A 12,500-nucleotide genomic window follows, 5' to 3' on the forward strand; every position below is an offset into this window, starting at 1 on the left:
CCTAATAGTATTCTTAGACTTAGATCCTTAAAGTTTTGAAGGTCTGGAAGCATTTCTCTGAATTTAGGAAAGAGTTGATCTCGTATGTCTTTCCATTGGCAGCATTAAGCCAAGAAGTGAAGCTCTGTTTCTATGGCAGCTTGGTTGCAATTGGTGCACAGCCTGTCTTCTCTGGGCAGCCAGGTTTGCCTGTGTCTGCCCTTCTCAATAGCCAGACTGTGATTGCTTAGTCTGTACCTGGTCAAGGTTCTCTCTTTCTGTCTCTCTCTCTTTCTGTCTCTCTCTCTTTCTGTCTCTCTCTCTTCTGGCTCTTTTCCTCTTCACCTTTCTTCCTTCCATTTCCTGTTGCAACTTGCTCATTCTTTTCTCTAGCATTGATCTATAGGTTTGAGAGCTCCCTCGGTCCTGCAACAATTTGCTGTCCCAAGGCTCACTGCATATTGCCTGTTCTTTCTTTCTTTCTTCTCTCTCTCTCTCTCTCTCTCTCTCTCTCTCTCTCTCTCTCTCTCTCTCTCTCTGAGTGGGTGTGGCGTTTGTGAGTGCGGGAGCGTTTGAACACTGTTGGTTTGGTGTGAGTGTTTTCTCTCTACCTTTCTATCCTTTATCTTTTTTTTCTCCTTTTTTTTGTTTTGTTTCATGGTTTAATTTTTTCCCTTACTTTTGTATTTGTTATAGTGTTTTTTCTCAGTTATTTTCGCTTAGGGTGTTTTTACACCCAGCGTAGTCGCTGGGTGTGTATCCCTTTGTTTAGGAAGCAATGGCGTTTGAAAACTTAAGTCGGCGGCATGCAATTAAAATTGCTGCAAGCGCTGATATTTCAGTTGAGGAATGCGGTTTAGAAGTAGGTAATGTTGTAGGTCATGATAGTGTTGTATCAGCTTCAAGGATGAATGGATCCGTTGTCCTTTTTCTGGACAGTGTTGACAAAGTGAATACGCTTGTAACTCAGGGTGTTGTTATCAAAGACACTTTTTTAAACGTTCTTCCACTGGTGACCCCTGCTAAACGTATAACATTGTCAAATGTACCACCGTTTATAAAAGATGAAATTTTGGAACGTGAATTGGCAAGGTTTGGACAAATTATGTCATCAATTAAGAAAGTTCCCCTTGGTTGTAAATCTCCGCTTTTGAAACATGTCGTGTCTTTTAGGAGGCATGTTTATATGATTTTGAAAGACTATTCAAGCGAACTTAATGTGGCTTTTAAGTTCAAAATTGACAAATTTGACTACGTTGTTTTTGCTACAACTGAGTCAATGAAATGTTTTGGGTGTGGGAAGGAAGGCCATCTTATTCGGTCTTGTCCAGAGGAAAAGATACCTGCGGCCCAAAACGCGCCGGTTAACGGAGAAGGAGAATGTGTCAGTGATCATAGCAGAGGTGCAGTAGGAGATAAAGAGACTGGGCCGGTTAATGGAGAAGGAAACAAAGTTAATGGTGAGCATAACGAAGGAGATAAGGAGACTGAACCGTCCAGCGACCCGGTGGTTGCGAGCACCGACAGCTTACCGGTAGGTAAAGATAATATATCTAATGCTGGTGGGAATGAGGAGAATAGCGAAAATGCACAATCAAGTAATGATAACACAAATGATATTATGACTGTTATGATGGAAAAAATAACGAATGACTTGATGGATGGCAAAGACAGAATCACAGCTCAGGATGCAGAGCCAGTTTTGTGCGCTAATGAGTTAATGGAGACGGATGATAAGGTATTCAAAGCTCCACTTGTCAAAAGAAAGAAACCTGGTGGTAGGCGGTCTCCTAGGGGCGCAAAAAAGGTTGCTAGTGCGTCTACTACGGAGAACATAATTGATGACATGGTTGCTAGGAATGCTGACACAGAGAATGATTCGTCAGACTCTCTATCGTGCTCCCCCTCTCCTAGCGGAGCCGGAGTATATACATTGAACATGATCAAAAGTTTTCTTGACTCCACAAAGAATGCTAGAGGGGTTCGAGTGGAAGACCATTTTCCAGATGCAAAGGGTTTTGTGAGATCAGTTCAGCACTTAAGGAGTTTAGGAAGTTTCACTGATCAAGAGGTTCATAGACTAAAGAAATTTCTGACCAAATTAAATCAACAAATCGATGATAGTGACAGTGAGACCGCATAACTCTCTTTTTCTGTTTTTGTTCTTTTTGTTTATTGATTTGTTTTCACGCTCTCTTCTATCAATGAGTAATTTTAAAATAGCAACTTTAAACATCAATGGTGCAAGGGACCCGAGGAAAAGAGTACAGCTTTTTGAATTGTTAAAACAAAAGCATATTGATGTTATGTTTATTCAAGAAACACATAGTGATGATATGAATGCTGCTGAATGGGTTAGAGAATGGGAAGGTAAAACTTTTCTCAGCCATAAAACTTCTGTGAGTGGAGGAGTAGGTTTGCTTTTCTCTAGAAGTTTTGTTTATTTGTTTATTTTTGTTTATTAAAAATCAGAGCAGTTTTTGAGCATAATGTTTTTGTTTTTGTGTGTGTTTATGCACCTTCATCTGGGTTTGATCGGATGTTGTTTTTTGACCAATTATGTAATGCATTGAATAGTTGTAACAAAGATGAATATTTAGTTTTAGCAGGGGATTTTAATTGTACTGAGACAAATCTTGATAGGAATCATCTTGAGCCACATAGTGCTTCACGTAGAAAACTTGTTGAGATGATTAACAAACATGAACTAAGTGATATCTGGAGGAATTTCAATAACCAAAGACAGTATACATGGGCACATGCTAGGGGTAATGTTTTGTCTCTGGCTAGGCTTGATAGAGTGTACAGTTTTAAGCATCATCGTAATATTTTTCAGAATTGTAATATTATTCCAGTTACATTGTCTGACCACAGCATGGTGCAAAGTGTAATTGGCATGAGACATATAAAGCCAATGAGTGCATATTGGCACTTAAATACAACTCTACTGAGTGACACACATTTTAAAGATGTTTTTATTTTTTTTTGGAATGATTTTAGAAAAACAAAGTCCTCATTTAAGTCTTTACAACAATGGTGGGATTTTGGAAAGATTCATATTAAACAGCTGTGTCAGCAATATACTTGCAACGTCACAAATGACATAATCAGATCTATGGATAGCCTGGAGATGGAAATTGTGGAACTTCAGGATTTAGCTGAATCCACGGGAAATTGCATGCATACTGAGGCAGCAAAGACCAAAAAAGTGGCATTGGCTGATCTGCTGGGCATAAGGGCACAAGGTGCGTTGGTCAGATCTCGCTATCAGAATGTAGCACAGATGGATGCTCCTTCCAAATTTTTCTTCAGTCTTGAGCGGAAAAATGGCCAGAGAAGATGCATGCATGCTCTTCTTTCTGAATCAGGGGGTCTATCTGTAGATCCTGCTGAGATGCGAAAAATTGCCGTCAGTTTCTATGCAAATTTGTACACTAGTGAATACATTGAAAAACTGGACATGGAAAGGGAGTTCCTTGATGATCTCCCCAAGATCTCAGAGGAATCTGCCATAGAATTAGAGGCAGCACTATCCCTGGAAGAACTGACTGGCGCTCTTCAGGGCATGGAGTGTGGGAAAGCGCCTGGGTTTGATGGTCTCCCCATAGAATTTTACAGGTGCTTCTGGCCTGTGCTTGGGGAGGACCTGCTAGAAGTGTTAAATGACAGCATTTCCAAAGGTCAGCTACCCACATCCTGCAAAAGAGCTGTTTTAACTTTGCTTCCCAAGAAAGGCAACTTGCAAGATATTAAGAATTGGAGACCAGTTGCACTGCTGAGCAGCGATTACAAACTATTTTCAAAAAGTCTGGCCATTAGATTGAAGAAAGTGGTGGGACAGGTCATTCATTCTGATCAGGCCTATTGTGTGCCAAACAGATCAATCTTTGACAATATTACCTTAATCCGGGATTTTTTGGAACTCTCAAGGCAATTGGGATTTGACGCTGGTCTACTTTCCTTAGATCAAGAGAAGGCATTTGATCGTGTTGAACATGAATACTTATGGAAAACTCTGTCAGCATTCGGGTTCAGCTCAGGTCTAATCGCCAAGATCAAGGTTCTGTATTGTGACGCTGAAAGCATATTAAAAATAAATGGTGGTTTATGCTCTCCATTCAAGGTCCAAAGGGGAATAAGACAGGGCTGTGCTCTTTCGGGGATGCTGTACTCTCTGGCAATTGAACCTCTTTTACACAAGCTTAGAAAATGTATTTCTGGTTTTAGTGTACCACATTCCAATTGTTGTGTGTTATTGTCTGCATATGCTGATGATGTGGCCATAATTGTTAAAAATCAAAGAGATATTGAAAATCTCATTAATATTGTTGAAGATTATGGTCAAATCTCTTCAGCAAAAATTAACTGGAACAAAAGTGAAGCCCTACTAATAGGAAAATGGGACAAGGGGGAGAGACTTTCTTTTCCTCTAGGCTTAAGTGTGGTAACCGGAGGTTTTAAATATCTTGGGGTGTTTCTAGGAGACAAACAAATACAGTTAAGAAACTGGGATGGTACCCTTGAGAAAATTAAAGGGCGCCTTAATAGATGGTCCTGGTTACTTCCACAGATGTCCTATCGGGGGCGTATTTTAATCTGTAATAATTTGGTGGCATCTTCTTTGTGGCATCGTCTTATGTGTATTGACCCTCCGCCAGACCTGCTTTCCAGCATACAAGTATTAATAGTGGACTTCTTCTGGGACAAGTTACACTGGGTACCTCAAAGTGTTTTGTTTTTACCTAAGGAGGAAGGGGGACAAGGCCTAGTTCACCTGGCAAGCAGAGTTGCTGCTTTTCGCCTCCAGTTCCTACAGAGGCTACTGTATGGACCAAAAGATTTGGTGTGGAGACCCCTGGCCTGTACATTATTGCGGAGGCTAGGGGGGCTGGATTTGGATCTGTCTCTATTTCTAATGGACCCTAGGAAGCTTTCTCTCCAGAAACTACCTTGTTTTTACTGTGGACTTTTTAAAGTGTTTTCTTTGTTTAATGTACATCGTGAAGGAAATTCTACCTCCCTTCACTGGCTCTTGAAGGAACCGCTGATTAGAGGCGCACGCTTGGACATTTCAGCGGGAATTGCCCCTTCCTTGGACTATGTTTTAAACAATGGAGGAATACGAACTCTAAGAGATCTTGTATGTGTAGCAGGTCCAAGTGTTAGCAATGTGGGAAATGTGGCTACAGCTTTAAAAATAAGGTCTTTGCGTATTGTGACACAGTTGTTAGATAAAGTGAGGGGTGCTCTAACAGAAAGAGAAAGTGCTCTCTTACAGTCATTTCACAGTGAGGGATCAAGCTCCAGTTGTGAAGAGTCTTTCCCATTGTTAAGTCTCACACCTGATTATGCTGGGTGTGCTGGTAATTTATTGGATTTCACTGCTTTTAATTTAGAACTTACAGATGGGAAAGTTTTTTATAAAGCTTGTGTAAAAGTCTTGAACAAAACAAAGCTTAATGTAAGGGCCGATACACCATGGCGCAGGAAACTTGTGCTTAGTGATGGTGTGAAACCTGCATGGAGAGCTTTATATAAACCACCTTTATCAAAAAAGTATGGTGATTTGCAGTGGAAAATATTACATGGCACAGTAGCTGTCAACTCCTTTGTTTGTTTTGTAAATCCTACTGTTGAAGATAAGTGTCCTTTTTGTCCAGAAAGAGAAACTGTTTTTCATTGTTTTATGGAATGTGTCCGACTTAATTCTCTGTTTTGTCGCCTAGAGTTGATTTTCAGAGGTTTTAATGTGGGATTTACAAATCAGTGTTTTATTTTGGGTGTTTGGTATTCGCAGAAGAAAAAGTCACAGTGTCAATTATTGAACTTTGTAATTGGGCAAGCAAAGATGGCCGTATGGATTAGCCGGAGAAATGCTATGGAAGTTGTTTCTGGTGTTTCTGGTCAAGATTGCGTTTCTGTCTTTTTAAGATTGGTGAAGTCTAGAATATTGATTGACTTTAAATTTTACTCAGCAATGAAAGACTTTGATGGTTTTGAAAATGTATGGGGATACAAGGAAGTCTTATGCTCAGTTAGTAATGATGAATTAATTTATGGATACGTGTTGAGCTAATGCTTATTTTGTCCTTTTTTATTTTTTAGTCTTCTTTATTTCTTTTATCCCCCTCTTATTTATTTGTAATGCCTAGTAACTGTTAAATATGTACAATAAAGTATTTTGCTAAATTCTAAAATTCTCTCTCTCTCTCTTCTTTCCCCTGTCCAAGTTCTCCTTCACTCCAGCTTTGCCTTTTTAATTACGCTGAATGAGATTTTGTCAGACGTGATGAAAAAGGTATTCCAGCTATTCAGCCTTCCGGCTTTCAATTTCCAAGCTCACATGAAGAGGAAGTTATTGTCTGTGTGTGCATGTGCATGTGTGTGTGTGTGTGTGTGTGTGTGTGTGTGTGTGTGTGTGTGTGTGTGTGTGTGTGTGTGTGTGTGTGTTGTGTGGAACCGTGCCTGCATTGCAGTCTGTAGGACTATCTTTTTGTCTCTTCTGTTTTCGGTGAATAAAACAGCTGAGCTCTGAGCTATGTCCTTGTTGTAGCCTACCATCCACATAGTCTGCCATTTACACAGCCCAGCATTCACATTGCCATCTCAGTTCACTTTTCAATATGACTTTTGTAAGTCAGAGTTGTATTATGAAAATGATAAGAAAGGAAATGTGTAGGGCAAAAAAAGAAAAGGATATTGAAGGGAATTACATTAAAAAAAAGTCTACACATTTGGGATTCATAACGTGGGCATGTCTTAATTCTTTTTTGAGGAGGTAAAGCATGAGAAAGAGAGAGACAGAGAGGGAGGGAGAGAGGGAGAAAAAGCAGGAAAGCAGGAGGAAAAGGGAAAAGGGGGGAAATGGGTTTTTACCTCTGATTCCTTCCACTGCTTGGCAAGCTGATGTCCATCAGAGCTAAACAGGCTTGGTCATGGCTACTAGCCCCCCCTCCCCCCCCCCCACACACATATATATGCACAGTCACCCTCCACATACACACACACACACACACATATATGCACATCACCCTCCACATACACACACACACACATATATGCACAGTCACCCCACACACACACACACACACACACATATATGCACAGTCACCCTCCACATACACACACACACACATATATGCACATCACCCTCCACATACACACACACACACACATATGCACAGTCATCCTCCACATACACACACACACACACACATATATGCACAGTCACCCCCCACTTACACACACGCACACACACACACACAGACAGACACATACACACACACACACACAAACACACAGAGACAGACACTTACACACACACACCCACACTCACACACAGAGACAGACACTTACACACACACACACACACACACACACACACACACACACACACACACACTTTGGTTTGAGAGTGTGCCGGAGGCGTCAGTGGAATAGTATTCTTTCCTGTCAGGCTGCATGGAGAACACGCTGACACGCTCTTCTGGCGAGAAGCGTAACCGACGGATTTCTGTCTTTATTTTTTTTTACTTTTACTTTCTCATTCGTTTTTTTCAAATTCTACTACTCTCTAAAGTATGGTTTAAAATCCCCCCCCCCACACACACACACACACACCGAGTGCCTTCACTCTACACCAGGTCTGGATTTCACAGTTTTGCCAAACACAACTCACCTCCAAGTGTTGATAGAAATGACTAATCACACACAGTTGCACACTTTTATTTCTGTCAATGTCATAGGGCATCCGCCTCTCTCTCTCCGGTTCACCTTTCTGGACAGAGGACAGTAACCTGATGATCATGATCAATATCAGATACATCCTCGTCTACTGCACTATCTTTACTTAAAATCAATTCATTAATCAATGCTGCCTCCCCTCCTAAACTCAACACCTTTCAAGGAGAGAGAGAGAGAGAGAGAGAGGGAACAGACTGTGAGCCAGTTAAAGGAGACATTGGTGAAGGGTGCCTACCTTTTATCCACATTGCAGCCAGCTGCAGAATACATCAGATTGGTTCTTGGTGTGGCCCAGGTGTGGCCCAGACCCGGTTCAAGTCTGGTTCTGGTCCATCTCCTCCCTGGGTAGAGGGTACCTTAGGGAGCTCAACTCCTGTGGCCGTTATGTCCTCGGAGGGCTCTGCTCCCTAGTGGTCCAGTGTGCTTGAGTGCCACCCTGTGGCCAACTCGGGTACTGCAGTCACTGAATGGCTACGCACTGGACGTCCATTGCTGGGCATGTCAAGGTCACCTGCTGGTGAAGAGTGGGCAGATAGCATGGTGCTGAATGGCTGTTTTTGTTCCCAGGTGTTGAATTTCCATAGGCCTCCAACATTAAGTGCTGAGAAATAGCTGAAACTATCATCGGTAAAGAGATCTGTCATGAGTTGAGTTGAAGGACGACACGGCGCTCTTAAAATCCAATTACTTACATCTTCAACACTATTTTGCAAAGGCATTCACAGCTAAAGTCGTATGTTCCCCCTGCAGGCCACAAGGACCTCTTCTGTACAGTGTGTACCAAGGCCTTTGTCTGGGCTCTAATGCTTGTCGAGAAATGTAGTCAGTACATACAAATTGGATTCCGCTGGCTGACCTGAGAGCAAGGGCAATATTGTTTTCAAGGTTGCTCTCTCTCTCTCTCTCTCTCTCTCTCTCTCTCTCTCTCTCTCTCTCTCTCTCTCTCTCTCTCTCTCTCTCTCTCTCTCTCTCTCTCTCTCTCTCTCTCTTCTCCTGCTTCTCAAATTCAAATTTTCAAATTGAAAATGCTTTAAATGATTATTGGCATGATTTGTGTTGCCAAAGCATACAATGTCTAAAAGTAATCAAGACTAAATAAGTAAATACTAAATTATCTCTCTCTCTCTCTCTTGCTCTGTCTCGTCTCGCCATCATAGTAATGTTTTTTGTTGTTTTGTGTGTGTGTGTGTGTGTTGCCCTTAGGTACCTGATTCCGTCGCTGGACCGGTCTCACGCTGGGTTCTACCGCTGCATCGTGAGGAACCGAGTGGGCGCACTGCTCCAGAGGAGAACTGAGGTGCAGGTGGCGTGTAAGTACTCTCCCATTCCCATCTGTTAGGATGCTGTATGTGCATCTGACCAAGGTGGAGTACATCGCCATGCACAGTATACGTGTGTATTGATGAAATTATATATACATAGATAGATAGATAGATAGATAGATAGATAGATAGATAGATAGATAGATAGAGAGAGAGAGATAATAACAGAAATAGTACATTTTTGGCCATGAGTGTAGTCCAAATTAGTATAGGGTGATCAAATCACCTGTGGACAGGTAAGACACATTGTCGTTTCCTCCTGTATCTATCATGCCCAATAAGCACCAAATCAAAAACCTACATGAGAAATTGTCAAATAGCTGGGAAATATTAATTGTTTTTTTGTTTTTTTTGTGGAAATTATCATAGTTTGGGGGAAGTCCATTTCCCAGCCCTGTGTGTGCCTGTGTATTTGTGTGTCCGTGTGTGTGTGTGTGTTTGTGCATGCATGTGCGTATATTTGCATGTATGCATGTTTCATATAGCTGTTTAACTATATTGTGTGTGTTTATACATGCATATACTGTATGCACAGGTGGGCATGTTGTGTCATACACGTATGTGTGGGAGAGAGAAAGAGAGAATGTATGTTTGAGGGGATGTGTGTGTGCGTGTGCGTGTGTGGGGTGTGTGTGTGTCTGTGTGTGTCTGTGTGTGTCTGTGTGTGTCTGTGTGTGTGTGTGTGTGTGTGTGTGTGTGTGTGTGTGTGTGTGTGTGTGTGCATTAATTGGTCTATGTGCAAGTGTTTGATATGTCCCTTGACCCTGAGCATACTGTGTGCACAGATGTGCTCATGTTTCTAAGTTGGTTATGTCCTTGCGTAAGAGAGAGTTAAAGTTAAAGGGCATGTGTTTTGGTGTTTATTTTGTCACTTGCTCTAGTGTGTGTGCATGTGTATCTGCCCACGTGTGCTGTATAGTTGAGGGTCAGAAGAAATGTGTGAATTTCTGTCTCCAGTGCGTGCGTGCGTGTGTGCGTGCGTGCGTGTGTGCATGTGTGTGTGTGTGTGTGCGCGCATGCGTGTATGTGTGTGTATGCGTGTGTCTGTGTGAAGTTGTCCTTGCCCTGTGTGTGGGCCATCTCATAGGCCAGCTGTTGCAGAGTGACTATCTACCTGCCTGTTATCAGGGCGAGTCACGGGCGACAGCTGCTGGCGTGCTAACTTTCCTCATTAGTCTGATGGAGCTGCAGCTCTGCTTTAAACCTCCACTTTTTTCACAATAAAAACTCATCACCCCCATCAGCTCGTATATATTCATTCCGTTCCTATAAACAGCATCTGTTCACATTGAACTCAGAGGCACAGAGGTGCTTTCAAAACAACAGTTAAGGCGAAAGTGGATGCTGGACTTAAGGGTTAGTGTTCAAATAAAACTATTTGGGATGTTTATGTAAAAAAAAAAAAAATTGTCTTCTAGATATGAATGTATAGACTTAGCTTCATTTTTGACAATGTTGTGAAATATAGCATTTGGATTTAAAGGAGAATTCCGTTGATTTTTCAGATAGATCTCAAGGTCACCGAGTACTGTCGGTAAAAAAAAAAACTGAAAATAATCGGTTTTACCTCATATTCATGAGGCCCCATGTTCGTGCCCCCAGAGCACTGTAGCTGCCTGACAGCTCTAGCTGTTGGCTGCAAAAACTCGAGCTACAGTAGGTAGAAGCGATTGTTTTTTGTGTTTTTGTTAGTACCAACAGTGCTCGGTGACCTTGAGAAACAGAGATCCACGTGAAAAATCACCAGAATTCTCCTTTACTGGAGGTCTGCAGGCTCCAGTTGCACCTGAGAGACATAGAGAGTGGCCGCAGGTTAGGATGCATAGGACCCATCTGACACCCTCCAACTTCAGCCTCGTCTTCCTCCTCCTCATGCTCTTCCTCATCTCCCTCAGGTCTCCTCCCTGCACCTGGCTCCCTGGTGTCTTATACGTTCATCTGTTGCTAAGAAAACATAAACACAAACACAAACATAAACATCTATTCTCATCAGTCTCATGTTATGGAGGAAAGAGAGGAAAAGCTAAAATGAAATTTAAAATATGAAAATAATACTGGCCCCACACATTCATAGTCACATCTCCCTTCTCACAAGAAAACAAACCAACAAACAAATAGATTTACAGAAGCAATAGAACATAACATAAAATAACGCACCCTAGCAGCTGTTCCCTTTGATGAGAGGAACTCAAGGAGGAAGTAGAGAAAAAAAAGAATGACAATAGAATATGTAAAAAAATAAATAAATAAATAAATAAATAAAAGTTTCAATTTCAAAGAGTAGGAAGAACATGCTGGGGCCGGCTGATATCGACGAGGATCTTAATTTGTGAGGAATGGCTCCAGGTTCCTGTTCAAAGGCCCAATCCCGCTGTGGTCAGCAGCAGAGCCAGATTGAGTTATTCCAACTTGTTTTGTTCTCTGTGTGACTTGCCTCCGTCTTTATTCGTTTTTTTTTTTTTTTAATGAATTATGCACAGACTCAGAAAGGTAACATTTTTCAGTGCATTTCAATTGGTTCAGCTCACTGAGACAGAGCAAATTCTCACCTTAAAACATCCCTCTGTCTTTATCTGGGAATGTCGGTCTATTAGTCAATGTGTCAATATCCCCATGCCTCCAACTCTCTCTATTTCTCTGTCTCTGTCTATCTTTTTTCCATCGAAAACACACATACATTGAACTCGCACAACTTTGTTCTGATATATGATGTTTTTAAAAGAGCACATTTTCAAGCTGTAAACACTAACAGAGAGAGAGAAAAGTGGAAAAAAGGATTGGAAGGTCAATGATAAGTTGTTCGCCCCGCCTTGAGCATCTCAAAAGTTGTCTGTCTAAAGAATCAGATCACGCACAAGATTCACAGGATCTGAAATACTGTTTACTTGGACATCTTGTACTCAGTTCAGTGCACACACACACACACACACACACACACACACACACACACACACACACACACACACACACACACACACACACACACACACACACACACACACACACACACACACATAAACAGGCGATGGTGGTGGAGCCTGGCTCCCCCTGAACCTGTTGAAGTGTCCTTAAGCAAGACACTAAACCCCAAACTGCTCCAGATGTATATTGGCACCTTGCATGCCAGCCTCTGCTGTCACTGTAGTGTGTAGAAAACACATACACATGCATACACAAGCACACACACACACACACACACACACACACACACACACACACAGTAAATGCCCACAGGCAATGGAAGTCCCAGGTTTTGAGGGTGTCACAGTGTCACGGTTTGGTATGATGTGCACCCACAGAACCTCTCACTTTCTGTAACAATTATCGCCATGGTAACCATTAAGCCACGATGGGGAAAAGTCTCTGGGGTGTTACTGTTCTTGTGGGGGTGTAAAATGTACATAAATGCAAGAAGTATATAGTAGTATTTAGATCATGAATGACTTTGATGTTGAT

At 41.8% G+C, this 12,500-nt stretch overlaps 1 protein-coding gene across 1 annotated transcript in view; it reads left to right on the forward strand.

The window, feature by feature from the left end:
- LOC121700734 (protein sidekick-2-like) overlaps window positions 1–12,500 on the forward strand; it is a 169,936-nt gene that overhangs the window by 71,810 nt on the left and 85,626 nt on the right. The window contains 1 exon segment of the mRNA XM_042083935.1: window positions 8,926–9,032. Coding sequence (XP_041939869.1) covers window positions 8,926–9,032 — 107 coding nt within the window.

Source organism: Alosa sapidissima, chromosome 24 (genome assembly GCF_018492685.1).
Source record: "Alosa sapidissima isolate fAloSap1 chromosome 24, fAloSap1.pri, whole genome shotgun sequence".
In the NCBI taxonomy this organism is placed as follows: Eukaryota; Metazoa; Chordata; class Actinopteri; order Clupeiformes; family Clupeidae; genus Alosa; species Alosa sapidissima.